Below are 25,689 nucleotides of genomic sequence, written 5' to 3'. Positions count from 1 at the left end.
CGAGATCTCGCCTTTATGAGGAGATCGTCCAAGTATGGGATAATTGTGACTCCCTGCTTGCGCAGGAGCACCATCATTTCCGCCATTACCTTGGTAAAAATCCTCGGGGCCGTGGAAAGCCCAAACGGCAACGTCTGAAATTGGTAATGACAGTCCTGTACCGCAAATCTCAGGAACGCCTGATGAGGAGGAAATATCGGAACATGAAGGTATGCATCCTTTATGTCTAGGGAAACCATCCAATCCCCCCCCTCCAGGCTGGCGATGACCGCTCTGAGCAATTCCATCTTGAACTTGAACTTTTTTAAGTACAGGTTCAGGGATTTTAAATTCAAAATGGGTCTGACCGAAGCGTCCGGTTTCGGTACCACAAAGAGGGTTGAGTAATACCCCTTTCCTTGTTGCAGAAGGGGAACCTTGACTATCACCTGTTGAAGATACAATTTTTGAATTGCATTTAACACTAACTCCCTCTCTGAAGGAGAAGCTGGCAGAGTCGACTTGAAAAACCGGCGAGGAGGCACCTCTTCGAATTCCAGCCTGTATCCCTGAGAAACAATCTCTAGTGCCCAGGGATCCACTCGTGAATGAACCCAGATGTGGCTGAAAAATCGAAGACGTGTCCCCACTTGAGCTGACTCCCCCAGGGAAGCCCCAGCGTCATGCGGTGGATTTTGCCGATGCAGGGGAGGACTTCTGCTCCTGGGAACTAGCTGTGTGCAGCTTCTTCCCCTTGCCCTTACCTCTGGCAAGAAAGGACGATCCCGGTACCTTTTTTCCTTTATTTGAACGAAAGGACTGCATTTGATAATGAGGCGCCTTCTTAGGTTGCGGGGGAACATAAGGCAAAAAATTAGATTTACCTGCTGTAGCAGTAGAGACAAGGTCCGAGAGGCCTTCTCCAAACAACTCTTCCCCCTTGTAAGGCAACGACTCCATATGCCGTTTTGAGTCGGCATCCCCCGTCCACTGCCGGGTCCACAAGAGTCGCCTAGCAGAAATAGACATAGCATTTATTCTAGAGCTTAGTAGACAAATGTCTCTCTGAGCATCCCTCATATATAACGCAGCATCTTTTATATGCCCTAGGGTCATTAAAATGGTATCCTTATCCAGAGTTTCAATCTCTGCTGATAAGGAATCAGTCCATGCTGCGACAGCACTACAAACCCAGGCCGATGCCATAGCCGGCCTAATAATAGTACCAGAATGCGTGTAAATGGACTTCATGGTAACCTCCTGTTTGCGATCAGCAGCATCTTTGAGGGTAGCCGTATCCTGGGATGGCAGTGCTACCTTTTTTGATAAGCGTGTTAACGCCTTGTCCACCTTAGGAGAAGATTCCCATCGTATTCTGTCCTTTTGCGGGAAAGGATACGCCATAAGAATCCTTTTGGGAATTTGCAGTCTCTTGTCTGAGGATTCCCAAGCCTTTTCGCACAATTCGCTCAGCTCATATGAGGACGGAAAGGTGACTTCAGGTTTTTTCTCTTTATACATGTAAACCCTTGTGTCAGGGACAGGGGGTTCCTCCGTGATATGCAAAACGTCTTTTATAGCAATCTCTTATGTAATAAATTCACATTAGCACTCAAGACATTCCACATATCCATCCAGTCCGGTGTCGGCGCTGCCGACGGCGACCTGACATTCATGCACTCCCCCTCCTCCTTAGGTGAGCCTTCAGCGTCAAACATGTCGACACACACGTACCGACACACTCCACACACACAGGGAATCTCTTTTCTGAAGACAGGTTCCCCCTATGCCCTTTGGAGACAGAGAGAGAGTATGCCAGCACACACCCCAGCGCTATAACCCAGGAAAAAAACACAGTATGTTCCTTCCAATAGCGCTGAAACACCTGTATACCGCCAAATATGTGCCCCCCCCCCCCCTCTTGAAAACCCACTGTCACCGTCTGTAAGCAGGGGAGAGTCCGGGGAGCTTCCTCTCAGCGCTGTGCTGTGGAGAGAAATGGCGCTGGTTGAGTGCTGAGGGAGAAGCCCCGCCCCCTCGGCGGCGGGCTTCTGTCCCGCTCAAAATATGTAAAACATGGCGGGGGCTCTTTTATATACATGTACAGTGCCCAACTATACATGTATATATCTCTTTTTGCCATAGGAGAGGTTTATATTGCTGCCTAGGGCGCCCCCCCTGCGCCCTGCACCCTTACAGTGACCGGAGTATGTGAGGTGTATGGTAGCAATGGCGCACAGCTGCAGTGCTGTGCGTAACCTCAGTGAAGCTCACGAAGTCTTCTGCCGCCTTTGAAGCCTTCTTTCTTCTCATACTCGCCCGGCTTCTTTCTTCTGGCTCTGTGAGGAGGACGGCGGCGCGGCTCTGGGACGAACGTCCAGGACGAACCTGTGTTCCAATCCCTCTGGAGCTAATGGTGTCCAGTAGCCTAAGAAACAAGACCTTGAAACTCAGAGAAGTAGGGCTGTTTCTCTCTCCTCAGTCCCTCGATGCAGGGAGTCTGTTGCCAGCAGTGCTCCCTGAAAATAAAAAACCTAACAAATATACTTTCTTAGCAGGAAACTCAGGAGAGCTCCCTGCAGTGCACCCATCTCCTCTGGGCACAGTCTCAAACGGAGGTCTGGAGGAGGGGCATAGAGGGAGTAGCCAGTGCACACCCAGAGTCAAAGTCTTTCTTAAAGTGCCCATGTCTCCTGCGGAGCCCGTCTATTCCCCATGGTCCTTACGGAGTCCCAGCATCCTCTAGGACGTTAGAGAAATAAAGATGGAACTCCAGGAGCAGAGCATTCTGTCCTTTCTGGAGAGGGTCATGTTGGGAGGTATGCAGTCGGTTGTCAGTGTATACACACACCAGCAGACGTAATGATACATATGCAAGATAATAATAATTTTATTTGTATGGCGCTCTTTCTCCAATAGGATTCAAGGAGCTTAACAGAGAATCTGAACATAATACAGTATAGAAACTATGGACATAATAAACAGGCATAGCTTTGCGACCATGGAGTTAATACAAAAGGTGGGTAATCAATTTTAGGGATTATCCAATCTACCCACAAAGGATCCAGGTGAGGCAGCAATTACAGGCGCACTACAAGGGATTACAATGGGCACAACAGGCAATACTTGGAACTGATGGCACACAATGGGGGAGACAGAAACACTAGGCAAGGTCCTTGCACATTCATCAAAACCATGTATTGTTCATTCTACACAGACATATCGGGTGTACACACGAGCAGACAGCCGGGACGATATATCGTTCGTCAGCTGTAGGAATGATATATAGGCAAGTGTGTACCCAGCATAAATCAGAGAGATTGGAAGACTGCTGATTGTTATTACATTGTTTCTGTGCCTGTATTCTGGGACACATATGGTGACCCCCTAAGGCAGAGCGGATATTTAAAGCTAGCAATTTTTCTGAATAACAAAATAAAATTTCTAATGCACTTACCACAATGAGGTTATCTATTGGCTCTTCAAATGTAATGTCCTCATGCTGACAAGATAAAAATGAATGTTAGCACCTATGCACACTTCTGTCTTCCATCCAAGAACAACATGTGGCAATGTTATCTCCCGTCTCTGCCAGCTGTGTCTCTATGATACAAGCTGCCCGGTTTGAAACCCCCAAAATAAACACTTTAGGGAATCCCAGCCACCGGAGTCCGCTTAGACGGAGTCATCAGGGTGCAGAATCCTGTCTGTTCTCAACCCCAACCCTCAGGTTTTCCCCAATAGGTCATGTTTTGAGGATTAATGTCTGTGGAAGCAGGTGGGATAATTACTGACCCAGCAACACTGACGAACTCCCCTGTACATGATTAAAGACATCCACAAAACATGGCCTGTTGGAGATACGCGAAGACTGGAGTGGAGAACCCCCTGCCCTAGAGCACAGGTTCTCAAACTCGGTCCTCAGGACCCCACACAGTGCATGTTTTGCAGGTAACCCAGCAGGTGCACAGGAGTATTAATTACTCACCGATACATTTTAAAAGGTCCACAGGTGGAGCTAATTATTTCACTTGTGATTCTGTGAGGAGACCCGCAAAACATGCACCGTGTGGGGTCCTGAGGACCGAGTTTGAGAACCTGTGCCCTAGAGTTTTTTCCATTAATCTCTCATCAGTGGTCAGTTTTGGCAAATTTATGTAACAATTCCAGTCAAGTCAAGTATACATCCTATCATTAACCCGGGGGGGGGGGGGGGGGCAAATGATAGAATTTACAACAAGTTGTCAGGTGTTTGGGTAGCTTAGGCTAGTGCCAAACATTCGGGTATATGCAATTAGCGGCGAATTGCGGCAATTTTTCTGCCGTTTTTTAATTCGACACAATTCGACCGTCGAATTCCGGCAAGTGGGTGCCGGAATTCAACATATTCAATAAAAAACGGATTCGACAGTCCCGCTGTCGAAAAACGGTCGATTTGATGGCTTTTGATCCGATTTTAAAAAAAACGGAAAAAACGGTAAAAAACCCGAAAAAAATTTGCGTGGGGTCCCCCCTCCAAAGCATAACCAGCCTCGGGCTCTTCGAGCCGGTCCTGGTTCTAAAAATCCGGGGGGAAAAATGACAGGGGATCCCCCCGTATTTTTAAAACCAGCACCGGGCTCTGCGCCTGGTGCTGGTGCAAAAAAATAAGAATTTACTCACCGGTAATTCTATTTGTCATAGTCCGTAGTGGATGCTGGGAACTCCGTAAGGACCATGGGGAATAGCGGGCTCCGAAGGAGGCTGGGCACTCTAGAAAGATTTATGACTACCTGGTGTGCACTGGCTCCTCCCACTATGACCCTCCTCCAAGCCTCAGTTAGGACACTGTGCCCGGACGAGCTGACATAATAAAGGATTTAGAATCCCGGGTAAGACTCTTACCAGCCACACCAATCACACCGTACAACTCGTGATACTATATCCAGTTTGACAGTATGAAAACAACTGAGCCTCTCAACAGATGGCTTAACAATAACCCTTTAGTTAACAATAACTATTTACAAGTATTGCAGACAATCCGCACTTGGGATGGGCGCCCAGCATCCACTACGGACTACGAGAAATAGAATTACCGGTGAGTAAATTCTTATTTTCTCTGACGTCCTAGTGGATGCTGGGAACTCCGTAAGGACCATGGGGATTATACCAAAGCTCCCAAACGGGCGGGAGAGTGCGGATGACTCTGCAGCACCGAATGAGAGAACTCCAGGTCCTCCTCAGCCAGGGTATCAAATTTGTAGAATTTTGCAAACGTGTTTGCCCCTGACCAAGTAGCTGCTCGGCAAAGTTTTAAAGCCGAGACCCCTCGGGCAGCCGCCCAAGATGAGCCCACCTTCCTTGTGGAATGGGCATTTACAGATTTTGGCTGTGGCAGGCCTGCCACAGAATGTGCAAGCTGAATTGTACTACAAATCCAGCGAGCAATAGACTGCTTAGAAGCAGGAGCACCCAGCTTGTTGGGTGCATACAGGATAAACAGCGAGTCAGATTTTCTGACTCCAGCCGTCCTGGAAACATATATTTTCAGGGCCCTGACAACGTCTAGCAACTTGGAGTCCTCCAAATCCTTAGTAGCCGCAGGCACCACAATAGGCTGGTTCAGGTGAAACGCTGACACCACCTTAGGGAGAAATTGGGGACGAGTCCTCAATTCTGCCCTATCCATATGGAAAATCAGATAAGGGCTTTTACATGATAAAGCCGCCAATTCTGACACTCGCCTGGCTGAAGCCAAGGCCAATAACATGACCACTTTCCACGTGAGATATTTCAGATCCACGGTTTTCAGTGGCTCAAACCAATGTGATTTTAAGAAACTCAACACCACGTTGAGATCCCAAGGTGCCACAGGAGGCACAAACGGGGGCTGAATATGCAGCACTCCTTTCACAAATGTCTGAACTTCATGTACTGAAGCTAGTTCTTTTTGAAAGAAAATCGACAGAGCCGAGATCTGTACTTTAATGGAGCCTAGTTTTAGGCCCATATTCACTCCTGCTTGCAGGAAATGCAGAAATCGACCTAGATGAAATTCCTCTGTTGGGGCCTTTTTGGCCTCGCACCATGCAACATATTTCCGCCATATGCGGTGATAATGCTTTGCCGTAACATCTTTCCTGGCCTTAATAAGCGTAGGAATGACTTCTTCCGGAATACCCTTTTCCTTTAGGATCCGGTGTTCAACCGCCATGCCGTCAAACGCAGCCGCGGTAAGTCTTGGAACAGACAGGGCCCCTGCTGTAGCAGGTCCTGTCTGAGCGGTAGAGGCCACGGGTCCTCTGAGAGCATCTCTTGAAGTTCCGGGTACCACGCTCGTCTTGGCCAATCCGGAACCACGAGAATTGTGTTTACTCCTCGCTTTCTTATTATTCTCAATACCTTTGGTATGAGAGGCAGAGGAGGGAACACATAAACCGACCGGTACACCCACGGTGTCACTAGAGCGTTCACAGCTACCGCCTGAGGGTCCCTTGACCTGGCGCAATATCTTTTTAACTTTTTGTTGAGGCGGGACGCCATCATGTCCACCTGTGGTTTTTCCCAACGGTTTACCAGCATCTGGAAGACTTCTGGATGAAGTCCCCACTCTCCCGGGTGGAGGTCGTGTCTGCTGAGGAAGTCTGCTTCCCAGTTGTCCACTCCCGGAATGAACACTGCTGACAGTGCTAGTACATGATTCTCCGCCCATCGGAGGATTCTTGTGGCTTCTGCCATCGCCATCCTGCTTCTTGTGCCGCCCTGTCGATTTACATGGGCGACTGCCGTGATGTTGTCTGACTGGATCAGCACCGGCTGGTGTAGGTGCAGGGATTTTGCTTGACTTAGGGCATTGTAGATGGCCCTTCGTTCCAGAATATTTATGTGAAGGGAAGTCTCCTGACTCGACCATAGTCCTTGGAAGTTTCTTCCCTGTGTGACTGCCCCCCAGCCTCGAAGGCTGGCATCCGTGGTCACCAGGACCCAGTCCTGTATGCCGAACCTGCGGCCCTCTAGAAGATGGGCACTCTGCAGCCACCACAGTAGAGACACCCTGGTTCTTGGAGACAGGGTTATCAAGCGATGCATCTGAAGATGCGATCCGGACCACTGGTCCAACAGGTCCCACTGAAAGATTCTGGCATGGAACCTGCCGAAGGGAATTGCTTCGTAAGAAGCCACCATCTTTCCCAGGACCCGCGTGCAGCGATGCACTGATACCTGTTTTGGTTTCAGGAGGTCTCTGACTAGAGATGACAACTCCCTGGCTTTCTCCTCCGGGAGAAACACTTTTTTCTGGACTGTATCCAGAATCATACCCAGGAACAGTAACCGTGTCGTCGGAACCAGCTGTGACTTCGGGGTATTCAGAATCCAGCCGTGCTGGTGCAGCACCTCCTGAGATAGTGCTACTCCCACCAACAACTGTTCCTTGGACCTCACTTTTATTAGGAGATCGTCCAAGTACGGGATAATTAAAACTCCCTTTTTTCGAAGGAGTATCATCATTTCCGCCATCACCTTGGTAAATACCCTCGGTGCCGTGGACAGTCCAAACGGCAGCGTCTGGAATTGGTAATGGCAATCCTGTACCACAAATCTGAGGTACTCCTGGTGAGGATGGAAAATGGGGACATGCAAGTAAGCATCCTTGATGTCCAGGGATACCATGTAATCCCCCTCTTCCAGGCTCGCAATAACCACCCTGAGCGATTCCATCTTGAACTTGAATTTTTTTATGTATGTGTTCAAGGATTTCAAATTTAAAATGGGTCTCACCGAACCGTCCGGTTTCGGTACCACAAATAGTGTGGAATAGTAACCCCGGCCTTGTTGAAGTAGGGGTACCTTGATTATCACCTGCTGGGAATACAGCTTGTGAATTGCCGCTAGCACCGCCTCCCTGTCTGAGGGAGCAATCGGCAAGGCAGATTTTAGGAACCGGTGGGGTGGAGACGCCTCGAATTCCAGTTTGTACCCCTGAGAAACTATTTGAAGGATCCAGGGATCCACCTGTGAGCGAGCCCTCTGATCGCTGAAATTCTTGAGGCGGCCCCCCACCATACCAGGCTCCGCCTGTGGAGCCCCACCGTCATGCGGCGGACTTGGCAGAAGAAGCGGGGGAGGACTTTTGCTCCTGGGAACCTGCTGTTTGTTGCAGCCTTTTTCCCCTACCTCTGCCTCTGGATAGAAAAGACCCGCCTTTTCCACGCCTGTTTTTCTGGGTCCGAAAGGACTGAACCTGATAAAACGGCGCCTTCTTAGGCTGTGAGGGGACATGGGGTAAAAATGCTGACTTCCCAGACGTTGCTGTGGAAACTAGGTCCGAGAGACCATCCCCAAATAATTCCTCACCCTTATATGGCAACACTTCCATGTGCCTTTTAGAATCTGCATCTCCTGTCCACTGGCGAGTCCATAAGCCTCTCCTGGCAGAAATGGACAATGCACTAACTTTAGATGCCAGTCGGCAGATTTCCCTCTGTGCATCTCTCATATATAAGACTGAGTCTTTTATATGGTCTATGGTTAACAGGATCGTGTCTCTGTCTAATGTGTCAATATTTTCTGACAGTTTATCTGACCACGCAGCGGCAGCACTGCACATCCAAGCTGACGCAATAGCTGGCCTAAGTATAATGCCTGAGTGTGTATATACAGACTTCAGGATCGCCTCCTGCTTTCTATCAGCAGGTTCCTTGAGGGCGGCCGTATCCGGAGACGGTAGTGCCACCTTTTTAGACAAACGTGTGAGCGCTTTATCCACCCTAGGAGGTGTTTCCCAACGTGAGCTATCCTCTGGCGGGAAAGGGAACGCCATTAGTACCTTCTTAGGAATTACCAATTTTTTATCAGGGAAAGCCCACGCTTCTTCACACACTTCATTTAATTCATCTGATGGGGGAAAAACTACGGGTAGTTTTTTCTCCCCAAACATAATACCCTTTTTAGTGGTACCTGTATTTATATCAGAAATGTGTAACACCTCTTTCATTGCCTCAATCATGCAGTGAATGGCCTTAGTGGGCATCAGATTAGACTCATCGTCGTCGACACTGGTGTCAGTATCAGTGTCGACATCTGGGTCTGCGGTCTGAGGTAGCGGGCGTTTTAGAGCCCCTGATGACCTGTGCGACGCCTGGACAGGCACGAGCTGAGAAGTCGGCTGTCCCACAATTGGCATGTCGTCAAATTTCTTATGTAAGGAGTCTATACGTGCACTCATTTCTTTCCATAAGCTCAACCACTCAGGTGTCTGCCCCGCAGGGGGTGACATCCCTTCTAAAGGCATCTGCTCCATCTCCACATCATTATCCTCATCAAACATGTCGACACAGCCGTACCGACACACCGCACACACACAAGGAATGCTCCAACAGAGGACAGGACCCACAAAAGCCCTTTGGGGGGACAGAGTGAGAGTATGCCAGCACACACCAGAGCGCTATATAATGCAGGGACTAACTGAGTTATGTCCCCTATAGCTGCTTTATCTATATAATTTATACAGCGCCTAAATTTAGTGCCCCCCCTCTCTTTTTTACCCTTTTCTGTAGTGTAGACTGCAGGGGAGAGCCAGGGAGCTTCCTTCCAGCGGATCTGTGAAGGAGAAATGGCGCCAGTGTGCTGCAGGAGATAGCTCCGCCCCTTTTCCGCGGCCTATTCTCCCGCTTTTTTCTGGATTCTGGCAGGGGTATTTTCCACATATATAGCCTCTGGGGCTATATATTGTTATATTTTTGCCAGCCAAGGTGTTATAATTGCTTCTCAGGGCGCCCCCCCCCAGCGCCCTGCACCCTCAGTGACCGGAGTGTGAAGTGTGTGTGAAGAGCAATGGCGCACAGCTGCAGTGCTGTGCTCTACCTTGGTGAAGACTGATGTCTTCTGCCGCCGATTTTCCGGACCTCTTCTTGCTTCTGGCTCTGTAAGGGGGACGGCGGCGCGGCTCCGGGACCGAACACCAAGGACTGGGCCTGCGGTCGATCCCTGTGGAGCTAATGGTGTCCAGTAGCCTAAGAAGCCCAATCCGGCTGCAAGCAGGCGAGTTCGCTTCTTCTCCCCTTAGTCCCTCGCTGCAGTGAGCCTGTTGCCAGCAGGTCTCACTGAAAATAAAAAACCTAAATCTATACTTTCTTTCTAAGGGCTCAGGAGAGCCCCTAGTGTGCATCCAACCTCGGCCGGGCACAAAATCTAACTGAGGCTTGGAGGAGGGTCATAGTGGGAGGAGCCAGTGCACACCAGGTAGTCATAAATCTTTCTAGAGTGCCCAGCCTCCTTCGGAGCCCGCTATTCCCCATGGTCCTTACGGAGTTCCCAGCATCCACTAGGACGTCAGAGAAATACGGGGGACAAAAAGAGTAGGGGTCCCCCGTATTTTTTACACCAGCATCGGGCTCTACTAGCTGGACAGATAATGCCACAGCCGGGGGTCATTTTATACAGCGCCCTGCGGCCGTGGCATTAAATATCCAACTAGTCACCCCTGGCCGGGGTACCCTGGGGGAGTGGGGACCCCTTCAACCAAGGGGTCCCCCCCCCCAGCCACCCAAGGGCCAGGGGTGAAGCCCCCCCCCTGTCCCCCCATCCAAGGGCTGCGGATGGGGGGCTGATAGCCTTGAGAAAATTGAAAGAATATTGTTTTTTTCCAGTAGTACTACAAGTCCCAGCAAGCCTCCCCCGCAAACTGGTACTTGGAGAACCACAAGTACCAGCATGCGGGAGAAAAACAGGCCCTCTGGTACCTGTAGTTCTACTGGAAAAAAAATACCCAAATAAAAACAGGACACGCACACCGTGAGTGTAAAAGTTTATTTCACACATGTCGACACACACATACTTATCTATGTTCACACGCCGACCTCTGTCCACTTGTCCAAGTAGAATCCACGTGTACCTGTGAATAAAATTATACTCACCTCAATCCAGTGTCCAGATTATAATCCACGTACTTGGCAAAAAAAAAAAAAAACGAACACCCGAACCAGGCGGACTGAAAGGGGTCCCATGTTTACACATGGGACCCCTTTCCCCGAATGCAGAGACCCCCCCGTGACTGCTGTCACAGAAAGGTCTCTTCAGCCAATCAGCGAGCGCAACGTCCTGGCACTCTGCTGATTGGCTATGCGCGTCTGAGCTGTCAGACAGCGCATCGCAAAGCCTCTCCATTATATTCAATGGTGGGAACTTTGCGTCAGCGGTGAGGTCACCCGCGGTCAGCGGCTGACCGCAGGTAACCCCACCGCTGACCGCAAAATTCCCACTATTGAAACTAATGGAGGGAGCTGTGCGATGCGCTGTCTGACAGCAGACGCGCATACAGCCAATCAGGAGAGTGCCACGAAGTAGCGCTTCCTGATTGGCTGAAGAGACCTTTCTGTGACAGCAGTCACGGGGGGGTCTCTGCATTCGTGGAAAGGGGTCCCATGTGTAAACATGGGACCCCTTTCAGTCCGTTTGGTCCGGGTGTTTGTTTGTTTTTTTTGCCAAGTACGTGGATTATAATCTGGACACTGGATTGAGGTGAGTATAATTTTATTCACAGGTACACGTGGATTCTACTTGGACAAGTGGACAGAGGTCGGCGTGTGAACATAGGTAAGTATGTGTGTGTCGACATGTGTGAAATAAACTTTTACTCTCACGGTGTGCATGTCCTGTTTTTATTTGGGTATTTTTTTTCCAGTAGAACTACAGGTACCAGCGGGCCCGTTTTTCTCCCGCATGCTGGTACTTGTGGTTCTCCAAGTACCAGCTTGCGGGGAGGCTTGCTGGGACTTGTAGTACTACTGGAGAAAACAATATTCTTTCATTTTCTCAAGGCTATCAGCCCCCCATCCGCAGCCCTTGGATGGGGGGGGGGGGGGCAGCCTCGGGCTTCACCCCTGGCCCTTGGGTGGCTGGGGGGGGGGGGGGGGGGGGGACACCCCTTGATGGAAGGGGTCCCCACTCCCCCAGGGTACCCCGGCCAGGGGTGACTAGTTGGATATTTAATGCCACGGCCGCAGGGCGCTGTATAAAAGTGACCCCGGGCTGTGGCATTATCTGTCCAGCTAGTGGAGCCCGATGCTGGTGTAAAAAATACGGGGGACCCCTACTCTTTTTGTCCCCCGTATTTTTTGCACCAGCACCAGGCGCAGAGCCCGGTGCTGGTGCAAAAAATACGGGGGATCCCCTGTCATTTTCCCCCCGGATTTTTAGAACCAGGACCGGCTCGAAGAGCCTGAGGCTGGTTATGCTTAGGAGGGGGGACCCCACGCAATTTTTTTTCGGATTTTTACCATTCCATTAAAAAAAAATTTAAATTTTTTTTTATATTTTTAAAAATGTATAAATAATACTTGTGCCTCCAAAATAGACAAACCAACTACCTAATCCCTTCTAATATAAATAGATATGCTATTATTAAAAAAAAAAACCACCAAAAAAAAACATGTTTTAAATTTTTTTTATTAGATTCCGCCACCAAAGTGTGGCGGATTGAAAATGACGAATTTACTGTCTAAAAGCACTGTTGTTGAATTTCCAAACTTCAATTAAATATACTTTTGGCGAATTGCCGCATTTGTACCATTGCAGAAATGTCGAATTTGACAAATGTCGAATTTGACAAATGTCGAATTTGACAAATGTCGAATTTCAAAAAGTCGAATTTGGAAAGTCCGTTTTTTTGACGGAAAGTACTGAATTGCATTGTCGATTTTTTTTTTGGACGAAAATGTCCCGTTTTTCGACATTTTCGGGAATTCGACCGCAATTGCATATACCCCATAGTGTTTTCGCAGGACCCGGGTCTGACGAAAACGCTATATGGATTCACACATGGGACTAGAGGCATCATCGCTTGGAAAGTGATAAAATGGGGAGTGAAAAAGTACCAGCCAATCAGGTCCCAACTGCCATGTACAGGCTGTGTTTGAAAAATGTCAGTTAGGAGCTGATTGGCTGGTACTTTTTCACTCTCCATTTTATCACTTTCCAAGCAATAATGCATCTAGCCCATAAACGGCAGCTGGCCAGTGCCACGGATTTCAAGCAGAACACAGTGCGGCATAGCTGCACCAATATTTACTAGATAGTAGACACTGGGGTTTATTTACTAAGATTCGTAATTTCCGAAAAAAAGTCAAAGTTCAATCACGAATGACATCGACAGTGTAAAACTGCAACTTTTTGAATTGATTACGATGGATTTACTAAGCTGTCGTATTCGGGTTTTTCTTTTCTTCCGATGTCGATGTCATTCGTGGTTTTTTACCTATTTTTACGGCAGTGATTAGCAAAACACTGCCGACTTTTTTTACAATCAATCTCGGCCGGATCTGTGTGATCCGTGCTGGGGTTTATTTTTTTTTTTTTTTTTTTAATTAAACACTGTAAAATAATAAAAAAAAATGCGTGGGGTCCCCCCTCCTAAGCATAACCAGCCTCGGGCTCTTTGAGCCGATCCTGGTTGCAAAAATATGGGGGGGGAAATGACAGGGGTTCCCCCATATTTAAGCAACCAGCATCGGGCTCTGCGCCTGGTCCTGGTCCCAAAAATACGGGGGACAAAAAGAGTAGGGGTCCCCCGTATTTTTAAAACCAGCACCGGGCTCCACTAGCTGGACAGATAATGCCACAGCCGGGGGTCACTTTTATACAGCGCCCTGCGGCCGTGGCATCAAAAATCCAACTAGTCACCCCTGGCCGGGGTACCCTGGGGGAGTGGGGACCCCTTCAATCAAGGGGTCCCCCCCCCCAGCCACCCAAGGGCCAGGGGTGAAGCCCGAGGCTGTCCCCCCCCATCCAATGGGCTGCGGATGGGGAGGCTGATAGCCTTTGTTGTAAAAGAAAAGACATTGTTTTTAGTAGCAGTACTACAAGTCCCAGCAAGCCTCCCCCGCATGCTGGTACTTGGAGAACCACAAGTACCAGCATGCGGCGGAAAAACGGGCCCGCTGGTACCTGTAGTACTACCACTAAAAAAATACCCAAAAAAAGACAAGACACACACACCGTGAAAGTAAAGATTTATTACATACATCCACCCAAACATACATACATACTTACCTTATGTTCACACGCAGGTCGGTCCTCTTCTCCAGTAGAATCCAAGGGGTACCTGTTGAAGAAATTATACTCACGAGATCCAGGGGTCCAGGCTCCTCGGGAAATCCATGGGTAATCCACGTACTTGCATAAAATAAGAAAACGGAAAGCCGAGCCACGAACTGAAAGGGGCCCCATGTTTTCACATGGGACTCCTTTCCACGAATGCCAGAAACCCACTCTGACTGATGTCTAAGTGGGTTTCTTCAGCCAATCAGGGAGTGCCACGTTGTAGCACTCTCCTGATCGGCTGTGTGCTCTTGTCCTCACTGACAGGCAGCACACGGCAGTGTTACAATGTAGCGCCTATGCGCTACATTGTAACCAATGATGGGAACTTTCTGCCCTGCGGTTGACCTAAAGTGACGTCACCGCTGAGCTGAAAGTTCCCATCATTGGTTACAATGTAGCGCATAGGCGCTACATTGTAACACTGCCGTGTGCTGCCTGTCAGTGAGGACAGGACCACACAGCTGATCAGGAGAGTGCTACAACGTGGCGCTCCCTGATTGGCTGAAGAAACCCACTTAGCCAGAAGGGGCATACACACTGATCGATGTATGTTTTCTTTCTAAGTAATCTAGTCAGATTGCTTAGAAATCAAGCAAAAACCGCTCCGTGAGTACCCCCCTTAAGAAGGGTCTAGAAGCCTCGTTAGATCTTGAATCCAAACATTTTACATGAAAACTTTATTTTATTTCCTCTTAAATTCTGCAATTGTAACTCCCTTCTCCATGTGATAATCTGTAATGATCCTGGAGCTTGGAAAGTTAATCGCCTGTTTTACGGCATGGGGGGGGGGGGGGGGGGGGAGATATCTTAGCGGTTTGTTAGTTACCTTGTTACCTTCTTCTTTGAATTGCGGGTCAAGAATCTTCACAAATGCGTAGAATAACTGGCGGATCCTGGAATCTCCTACAAATGTAACACGTTGGTCTTTAAGGCAGCTTCTGGCTTCACTGTGTATATATAAAAAAAACGCATAAATAAAGTTTCATAGACCAAAACAGAAGTGGTGCCTATTATTACGCCTCAAATAATAAGACACAAACAGTAATATGGTTGTGCCGCAACAGAACCATCATTTACGGAGCGATCTCTATCTGGTAAGACTGGTAGGAGAACTTTATGATAAAGGAAATAGCTAAATATAACATGCTCCGGATACTTCTGTAATGACTTGATTTGTTTCTAATTATAGTCTACAATGATTTATTAAGAAATAAAAAACACTGCTAGCAGCATGTACAAGCCTGTCACATAAAAGCGGACCTGTCACCATCTAATTACACGTTAGGCATGCTGTAAAAGTAATAATCGTTGTGTGTGCTTTCTGAGAAGACTTCTTCTATTTACAATGCCAATATATCCACATATGTATCAACCTCTCTCTAGATCTACTGTATCTATCTAGTGTTCACTCTAGGATATCTTTAGGGCAGGGTGCTGAGCATTGAAGAGGGCACATTTTTATTTTGAAGGGCACATTTTTGATGTAACGCTTTGCGCACAAAGCATAGCGCATATGTTTATAGTTTTTGTACATACATTTTGCCCTTAGTAGATCATATACCCAGTGATCGCGCTGAGCCGAAAAAAAAGTGGGTCCCAGGGACCCCTCACTTTTAAAAATTCGGGTCCTACCTGTCTATTTCTGGGTTCCATCGGGATGAAGGCTCTTATTAATCGTATTAAATGATTCAAATATAAAAACACACAGACTTGATTTTGACACTTAAAAGTGTTGCATGGGGGAGGAGGGGGTGACAATGCTGCTGCGCTGTGTGGCATACAGGACACCATGCACCAGAGCTGTAACTAGACACTTTGGTGCCCTCCAGCAGAAAGTGAATAGGTGCTCCCCCTCCCATTCTTTAAAGCACGGAAGCAAGGACAAAATTAGGGGCGTGGCTTCATGGGGAAGGGGCGTGACCACATAATAGTGTCAGTTCACACTGCGCCAGGCAGAGCACGTCACACACATTGCGCCAGGCAGAGCACGTCATACACATTGCGCCAGGTAGAGCACGTTATATACATTGCAGCAGGTAGAGCACCTTATACACAATGCGCCAGGTAGAGCACGTCATACACTTTGCGCCAGGCAGAGCACGTTATACACATTGCAGCACGTTATACACATTGCGCCAGGTAGAGCACGTCATACACATTGCGCCAGGCAAAGCACGTCATACACTTTGCGCCAGGCAGAGCATGTTATACACTTTGCGCCAGGCAGAGCACGTTATACACTTTGCGCCAGGCAGAGCACGTTATACACTTTGCGCCAGGCAGAGCACGTTATACACTTTGTGCCAGGCAGAGCACGTTACACACTTTGTGCCAGGCAGAGCACATTACACACTTTGTGCCAGGCAGAGCACGTTACACACTTCGCGCCAGGCAAAGCATGTTATACACTTTGCGCCAGGTAAAGCATGTTATACACTTTGCGCCAGGTAAAGCACTGGTCTGGAGGGGACGGGGCAGAGAGATGGTGGTGTGATGCAGGATCACTAAGAGGTCCTACACACTGGTCGATCTGACTGAAAGATACAAACGATCTCGTTCATTAATGAATGAGATACCGTTCATATCTTTCAGTGTGGAGGCACCAGCGATGAACGATGCGCGGCCCCGCGCTCGTTCATCGCTGGTGCCCCTTCCCTTGTGCATGCAGGCCAATATGGACGATCTCGTCCATATTTACCTGCATTTCTGTGGAGCCAGGTGACGGAGGGAGTGAAGGAACTTCACTCCCCCGTCACTGCCCCCCACCGCTGGGTCGCCCGTCGGCTGTATCCGCCGTCGGGCAGCTCGGCGTGGATCGTTAAATGTGTAGGGCCCTTAAGCAGTAGAAGGGAGTACACTGGAATGAATGAGGAGGCACTGTAATGGGACTGGCTGGTGGGGTTCTTGTTGAGGGGGCAGTGAGATGGGGGCAGGGAGCTGGTTGGGGGAGGGGAGACTGGGATGAGGGAGTCCATGAGATGGTGGTGGACACTGGACTGTATGGGGGGACACTATGAATGGGGAGGCACTGAGCAGGGCGGGAAGGTGGCAGTGAGATAGGGGTGTGACACTGGGTGGGGGGGGATCAGTGTGTCTGGACTGATTGAGGGTTCTAGATGGGAGGGCAGTGAGATGGCACAGTGGACTGGATGGGGAGGGAAGGGGGAAACGCTCTGCTGGCAGGGTCAGTAATGCTGGGGGACACTGGGCTGGAGAAGGGGCAGACACTGTGAAGGGAGCATTGGCATGCTGCTGTTTCTGCCTGGCCCTGCACACTGACTCCAGCACCACACACTCCTTTCCCCACTGTCCCAGCGCCCTACCTGCATCCTCAATTTCTGCACTGCAGGGAGCTGTCTCCTGGTGGCGAGTCCGGCAAACTTCATCACTGCCGAGTAATGTCACCCGGCCGCGGCTCCGGCTCTGACACAGATTCCGGCTCTCTCGAACCTCCTCCCTCCCCGGAGAGCCGCGCTGCGGCTTCCCGTGGTCGGCGGCATGATCATGCAGTCCCTCGCTCCTCTCAGCGGGAGCGTGGTACTCTCTGCGTCCTCCCGCCCAGCAGCAGCCTCCTGACGCGCATGTCTGACAAGTAATGTCAGAGCAAGCGCACAGCGCCAGAGTGCATCCCAGCGGAGCGCGTCCCCGGGGACCCTCCCATTATTAAAAAGTGAGTCCTCATCCTCCGTTTTGGGGTAAAATACGCGCTATAGCGCGTTTTTGCGAACACTGATACCCATGCATACATATAAGACACCTAACATCTGTACTGAGAAACATACTGTATATGTCCAGTCTTCTTGAAAGATCGGCTGTAGCATATACATAAGTAGATTATTATAAATGTCTTTTCCAGTGCTGAAGTAGTTATAATCCGTATGCGTTATAAAACAGAAAAGTTAAACAATGGGTTAAAATATAGAGGAAAAAAGAAGTCTGTTCTACTAGGGAAATACTGTAAGCAGTACATGCTCACTGCTTACCCTGTTCTTTCCCTCTTTATCAGAGTGCTGTGTTATTTACAGTGCCGCCTCTGCCATCCAGTTGGCTTAGGATAGAAATTTTGTTCCAAGGAGTAGACGACAACATTGTATCATGCACTCTGACTGTTACATACTGTATACAAGGGGGCGATTTATGGTCCTGCAGGGTGCACTGAAAAAGGGCATGGTGCTTTTTCACATTTCAAAAATGGGCAGGGAGCAGCACCCTGCTGAAACAGCCTAGAAGGAACACTATCTATCTAGCTCTCTCTCTATGGGGTACATTTAGTAAGTGGGACTTTTTTTTTTTTTTTTTAGAACTGCATCAAATAAACTCATGTAGTTTATGCATTCAAACTGTTTCCACAGAGCCATTCCCTTTCTGTACATAGATGGATGGATGAGATGGATGATAGATAGAGGTACATTTACTAAAGTGGAAGTTTTTTTTAGAACTGGTGATAATGCTCATAGCAACCAATCAGATTCTATTTAACATTTATGTAGCTGTTTCTAGAAGATAATAGATAGAATCTGATTGGTTGCTATGACCAACATCACCAGTTCTTAAAAAAAAAGTCCACTTTAGTAAATTTACCCCTATTATTATTTATTTATTTATTACCAGTTATTTATATAGCGCACACATATTCCGCAGCGCTTTACAGAGAATATTTGCCCATTCACATTGGTCCCTGCCCCAGTGGCGCTTACAATCTAGATTCCCTATCACGTGTACACACATTCACGCTAGGGTTAATTTTGTTGGGAGCCAATTAACCTCGAAGTATATTTTTGGATTGTGGGAGGAAACCGGAGTACCCGGGGGAAACCCACACAAGTACAGGGAGAATATACAAACTCCACACAGTTAGGGCCATGGTGGGAATCAAACCCATGACCTCAGTGCTGTGAGGCCGTAATGCTACCATTACATCATCCGTACTGCCCTATCTATCGATCGATCTATAGTATCTATCTAATCCATCCATCTATGCGCAGAGAGGAATGGCACTGTGGAAACAGTTTGAATGCATAAACTACTTGAGTTTACTTGGTGTAAGAAACATGGCTGAAGCATGGAGAGTGAACGCAGTAACTAATTGCGGTTAAATGTGGCTAAACATACAAAATAGCACCCCAAAAAAAACAACTTGTGTTGACCACTCTCATGTCGATCTTTTGTTCCTGTCAACCTACTGACCCAGTCAACATATGCCACGTCGACCATATGGGGTCGACCTAGTGACTATCGACCTAATTATGTTCGACCTAATGATCCACACTCGTGGCAAATAACGCTTCTCAGCACGCCAGGTCCCGTGTGACTGAGCTGGCACAGAGCGTCTACTTCGCTTGACTGCGCATCCTAATCCCAATGCAATGCCACAGAACAGCTGCGCTGATTCATTTGTTAGGAGTCTGAATACAAAGTGCTACGATGTGCAGCAGCCGTGGCTTTATTTTCTCAACAAGTTCGCATATCAAAGTAATCAGAGCAGTTCCAGATCACAGGGAAGTACAGAAAGGTCTGAGGAGACATATGATACGTGGGTGAAAACAAAAGGACGTGTGGTATGTAGTAAGCACTCTACAAATAATAATCATAAAGATGATAAAAGTGGTATAGGTACCAAGTCTTTAAAGCAGCAATCCCATATTTTTTTTTTTTTTTTAAATAGCAAGTTAAGTAGATTTTGAACATGCTTCGGATTTCTTTTGCCTCCTACAAATCAGTATCTCCTACTATAAATTCTCTGGAGGGAAAACAAATATGGCTGTCAAATACTGGCTCACACAGCTCTCAGCCTATTGGATGACGGCACAGGGACTAGAAGGAGGGTAAGGATGTAACAGTGGAGAACGAACTCATGGGGCATTGCCGAGCTTCTCTGTTAAACAGGTCACATGCCATGTGACTGTGGTTACCATGGTAGTTACGCAACACTGTGGAAAATATAAAATCATCATCAATTGTTAATAACATTCTAAAAGAAACAAATTGCGGAAATATGGTCGCTTCCTATAGCCTGCCTCAGTGATTCATGCTAAAAACATACCCCGTTTTTTCATGGGATTGGTGCTTTAAATGACTCATAATGGTCTTTTTTTTTTGTAGAAAAACTGCCTTTCCTTACCTTGACTTGTACTTGTGCATCATACAGCTGTAGGGCTGCCATACTTTTTCACCCAGGAAACGGCCACTTGATATCAGATGTCCACACGTGTCATCTCCTGATGAAAAGAACACACAACGCTGACTGGAATTCAACATAAAGCATTATTACTGTGGCTGAATACAGCCTGGTCTGTGTCTGTACACAGCCAGCATTAAGTAAATAAGTAAATAAAATGGGGCACATGTAATAGGGTCCATTTTTGCCGGTGGTGGGGATGCTGGCAGATCGACTTTTTTAAATCCACAATCATTTACAAGGCAAAACCATGTCTAGTAAATTATTGCCCCAATAAGCCATTTCACCAGAGCAGGGGCCGTGGGCAAGAAAAAACATGCCCCCCCATATTTTTCAAACAAGGTGATCCCTGGTGCCAAGTGAGACCCCCTTGGCTTTTTACCTATTTTGTTACATTACAACCTGTAATTTTTTATTTTATTTTTTTATCTGAATTTTATGTGATGGATCTGCACAAAATAGTCTACGTTGGTGAAGTGAAATGAGAAATAATATTTATATAAAATTTATAGAAATTTATATAAAAAATAATTTTTATAAATAAAAATTTGGAAATTAGCATATGCACATGTATTCACCCCCTTTTGCCCCTCAAAAGTTCTGGTGCATCCAATTACCTTACGAAGTCACATAATTAGTGAAATGAAGTCCACCTGTGTGCAATCTAAGTGTCACATGATCTGTCAGTATAAACACACCTTTTCTGAAAGGCCCCAGAGGCTGCAACACCACTAAGCAAGAGACATCACACCATGACGACCAAGAAGCTCTCCAGTACAAGTCAGGGACAAAGTTGTTGAGAAGTACAAGTCAGGGTTGGGTTATAAAAAAAATAAGATTTTACTCACCGGTAAATCTATTTCTCGTAGTCCGTAGTGGATGCTGGGGACTCCGTAAGGACCATGGGGAATAGACGGGCTCCGCAGGAGACTGGGCACTCTAAAGAAAGATTTAGTACTATCTGGTGTGTACTGGCTCCTCCCTCTATGCCCCTCCTCCAGACCTCAGTTAAGGAAACTATGCCCGGAAGAGCAGACATTATAAGGAAAGGATTTTGGAATCCCGGGTAAGACTCATACCAGCCACACCAATCACACCGTATAACTTGTGATACACTTATCCAGTCAACAGTATGAACAACAACAGGGCATCAAACAATGGATGCCCACATAACATAACCCATTACTAAGCAATAACTATATACACGTATTGCAGAAAGTCCGCACTAGGGACGGGCGCCCAGCATCCACTACGGACTACGAGAAATAGATTTACCGGTGAGTAAAATCTTATTTTCTCTAACGTCCTAGTGGATGCTGGGGACTCCGTAAGGACCATGGGGATTATACCAAAGCTCCCAAACGGGCGGGAGAGTGCGGATGACTCTGCAGCACCGAATGGGCAAACTCAAGGTCCTCCTCAGCCAGGGTATCAAACTTACAGAATTTTGCAAATGTGTTTGAACCCGACCAAGTAGCAGCTCGGCAAAGCTGTAATGCCGAGACCACTCGGGCAGCCGCCCAAGAAGAGCCAACCTTCCTTGTGGAATGGGCTTTCACTGATTTTGGATGCGGCAATCCAGCCGCAGAATGAGCCTGCTGAATCGTGTTACAGATCCAGCGGGCAACGGTTTGCTTTGAAGCAGGAGCACCCAACTTGTTGGGGGCATACAGGATAAACAGCGAGTCAGTTTTCCTGACTCCAGCCGTTCTGGCTACATAAATCTTCAAAGCCCTGACTACATCTAGTAACCTGGAATCCTCCAAGTCACGAGTAGCCGCAGGCACTACAATAGGTTGGTTCAAATGAAAAGATGACACCACCTTTGGCAGAAATTGGGGACGAGTCCGTAATTCTGCCCTGTCCACATGGAAAACCAGATAGGGGCTTTTACACGACAAAGCCGCCAATTCTGACACACGCCTAGCCGAAGCTAAGGCCAATAGCATGACCACTTTCCACGTGAGATACTTCAGCTCCACGGTCTTAAGTGGCTCAAACCAGTGGGATTTCAGGAAACCCAACACCACGTTGAGATCCCAAGGTGCCACTGGTGGCCCAAAAGGGGGCTGAATATGCAGCACTCCCTTAACAAACGTCTAACTTCAGGAAGAGAAGCCAGTTCCTTTTGAAAGAAAATGGATAGGGCCGAAATCTGGACCTTTATGGATCCCAACTTCAAGCCCATAGTCACTCCAGACTGTAGAAAGTGCAGAAATCTGCCCAGTTGGAATTCCTCTGTAGGGGCCTTCCTGGCCTCACACCAAGCAACATATTTTCGCCATATGCAGTGATAATGTTTTGCTGTCACGTCTTTCCTAGCCTTTATCAGGGTAGGAATAACTTCCTCCGGAATGCCTTTTTCCGCTAGGATCCGGCGTTCAACCGCCATGCCGTCAAACGCAGCCGCGGTAAGTCTTGGAACAGGCAGGGCCCCTGTTGCAACAGGTCCTGTCTGAGAGGCAGAGGCCATGGGTCCTCTGTGAGCATGTCTTGCAGTTCCGGGTACCAAGTCGTTCTTGGCCAATCCGGAACAATGAGTATTGTTCTCACTCCACTTCTTCTTACGATTCTCAGCACCTTGGGTATGAGAGGAAGAGGAGGAAACACATAGACCGACTGGGACACCCACGGTGTTACCAGGGCGTCCACAGCTATCGCCTGAGGGTCTCTTGACCTGGCGCAATACCTTTGTAGCTTTTTGTTGAGACGGGACGCCATCATGTCTACCTGTGGCAGTTCCCATCGATTTGTAATCTGAGTGAAGACTTTGTGATGAAGTCCTTACTCTCCCGGGTGAAGGTCGTGCCTGCTGAGGAAGTCTGCTTCCCAGTTGTCCACCCCCGGAATGAACACTGCTGACAGTGCTTGCACGTGATTCTCCGCCCACCGAATAATCCTGGTGGCTTCCGCCATCGCGACTCTGCTTCTTGTGCCGCCCTGGCGGTTTACATGAGCCACCGCGGTGATGTTGTCTGACTGAATCAGCACCGGTTGGTTGCGAAGCAGGAGCTCCGCTTGACTCAGGGCGTTGAATATGGCCCTTAGTTCCAGGATATTTATGTGCAGACAAGCCTCCTGACTTGACCACAACCCTTGGAAGTTTCTTCCCTGAGTGACTGCCCCCCACCCTCGGAGGCTCGCATCCGTGGTCACCAGGACCCAGTCCTGTATGCCGAACCTGCGGCCCTCGAGAAGGTGAGCACTCTGTAGCCACCACAGAAGAGACACCCTGGCCCTGGGGGACAGGGTGATCAGCCGATGCATCTGAAAATGCGATCCGGACCATTTGTCCAACAGATCCCATTGAAAGATCCTCGCATGGAACCTGCCGAAGGGAATGGCTTCGTACGATGCCACCATCTTTCCCAGGACTCGCGTGCAGCGATGCACCGACACCTGTTTCAGTTTTAAGAGGTCTCTGACTAGAGTCACAAGCTCTTGAGCCTTCTCCGCTGGGAGAAACACCTTCTTCTGGTCTGTGTCCAGAATCATGCCCAGAAAGGGCAGACGCGTCGTAGGAATCAGCTGCGACTTTGGGATATTCAGAATCCAGCCATGCTGTTGCAACACTTCCAGAGAGTGCGCTACGCTGATCTGCAACTGCTCCCTGGACCTTGCCTTTATGAGGAGATCGTCCAAGTATGGGATAACTGTGACTCCTTGCTTTCTCAGGATCACCATCATTTCTGCCATTACCTTGGTAAATATTCTCGGTGCTGTGGAGAGCCCAAACGGCAACGTCTGGAATTGGTAATGACAGTTCTGTACCACAAATCTGAGGTACTCCTGATGAGGCGGATAAATGGGGACATGCAAGTAAGCATCCTTGATGTCCAGAGACACCATAAAATCCCCCTCTTCCAGGCTTGCAATGACCGCTCTGAGCGATTCCATTTTGAACTTGAATCTTTTCAGATAAATGTTCAGGGATTTTAAATTTAATATAGGTCTGACCGAACCGTCCGGTTTCGGTATCACAAACATTGTGGAATAGTATCCCTTTTCCTGTTTAAGAAGGGGAACCTTTACCACCACCTGCTGGAAAAATAGCTTGTGAATCGCCGCTACCACTACTTCCCTTTCTATGGGGGAAGCTGGCAGGGCCGATTTTAGGTAACGTTGAGGGGGCATCACCTCGAATTCCAGCTTGTATCCCTGAGACACAATCTGTATAGCCCAGGGATCCACCTGTGAGCGAACCCACTGGTGGCTGAAATGTCGGAGACGCGCCCCCACCGCTCCTGGCTCCACCCGTGGAGTCCCAGCGTCATGCGGTGGATTTAGTGGAAGCCGGGGAGGACTTCTGTTCCTGGGAACTAGCTGTAAGGTGCAGCTTTTTTCCTCTACCCCTGCCTCTAGCAAGAAAGGAAGCACCTCTGACCTTCTTGCTTCTTTGTGCGCGAAAGGACTGCATTTGGTAATACGGTGCTTTCTTAGGTTGTGAGGGAATATATGGCAAAAAGTTTGACTTCCCAGCAGTAGCTGTGGAAACCAGGTCCGAGAGACCGTCCCCAAACAATTCCTCACCCTTGTAAGGAACACCTCCATGTGTTTTTTGGAGTCGGCATCACCTGTCCACTGCCGAGTCCACAGGACCCTCCTGGGAGAAATTGACATTGCATTAATTCTAGAGCCCAGGAGGCAAATGTCCCTCTGGGCATCCCTCATATATAGGACAGTGTCTTTTAAATGCCCCAGGGTCAGCATAATGGTATCCCTGTCCAAGGTATCCATTTCCTCAGACAGATTATCTGTCCACGCTGCTACAGCACTACACATCCACGCCGACGCAATTGCCGGCCTCAGTAGAGTCCCTGAATGTGTATAAACAGATTTCAGAATACTTTCCTGCTTTCTATCTGCAGGATCCTTTAGGGTGGCCGTATCCTGTGACGGCAGGGCCACCTTCTTAGATAAGCGTGTGAGAGCTTTATCTATCCTAGGGGAGGATTCCCAGCGCACCCTGTCCTCTGGCGGGAAAGGGTACGCCATAAGTAACCTTTTGGAAAAGAGGACTTTCTTATCAGGGGAATCCCACGCTCTTTCACACAACTCATTTAACTCTTGTGAAGGGGGAAAAGTCACCTCTTGCTTTTTCTCCCCATACATCTAAACCCTCTTGTCAGGGACAGGGTTTACCTCTGATATGTGTAAAACATCCTTCATCGCTATAATCATGTAGCGAATAGCTTTTGTTATTTTCGGTTGCAATTTTGCATCATCGTCGTCGACACTGGAGTCAGAATCCGTGTCGACATCTGTGTCAACCATTTTGGATAGTGGGCGCTTTTGAGACCCTGAGGGCCTCTGCGCTGTAGGATCAGGCATGGGTTGAGACCCTGACTGGCCCAAGGTATCAGCTTTATCCAACATTTTATGTAAGGAGTTTACATTATCATTTAACACCTTCCACATATCCATCCAATCAGGTGTCGGCACAGTCGGCGGCG

General features: G+C 48.3%; 1 protein-coding gene across 2 annotated transcripts in view; it reads right to left on the bottom strand.

Moving 5' to 3' along the window:
* The window catches only part of CASD1 (CAS1 domain containing 1), a 176,331-nt gene that overhangs the window by 103,035 nt on the left and 47,607 nt on the right, over nucleotides 1-25,689 (bottom strand). The window contains exons 2-4 of one of the 2 annotated variants that reach the window (XM_063921397.1): nucleotides 20,180-20,276; nucleotides 14,885-15,005; nucleotides 3,437-3,481 (exon numbers count right to left, since the gene is read on the bottom strand). In XM_063921397.1, the coding sequence (XP_063777467.1) occupies nucleotides 3,437-3,481; nucleotides 14,885-15,005; nucleotides 20,180-20,276 (263 nt within the window). The remainder of the gene's footprint in view (nucleotides 1-3,436; nucleotides 3,482-14,884; nucleotides 15,006-20,179; nucleotides 20,277-25,689) is intronic. The other variant, XM_063921399.1, reaches the window with a different exon arrangement.

The sequence above is a fragment of the Pseudophryne corroboree genome, chromosome 5 (genome assembly GCF_028390025.1).
Source record: "Pseudophryne corroboree isolate aPseCor3 chromosome 5, aPseCor3.hap2, whole genome shotgun sequence".
Lineage (NCBI taxonomy): Eukaryota > Metazoa > Chordata > Amphibia > Anura > Myobatrachidae > Pseudophryne > Pseudophryne corroboree.
The sequence above is the reverse complement of the archived record's forward strand: the minus strand, read 5'-3'. Positions and strand labels throughout refer to the sequence as shown.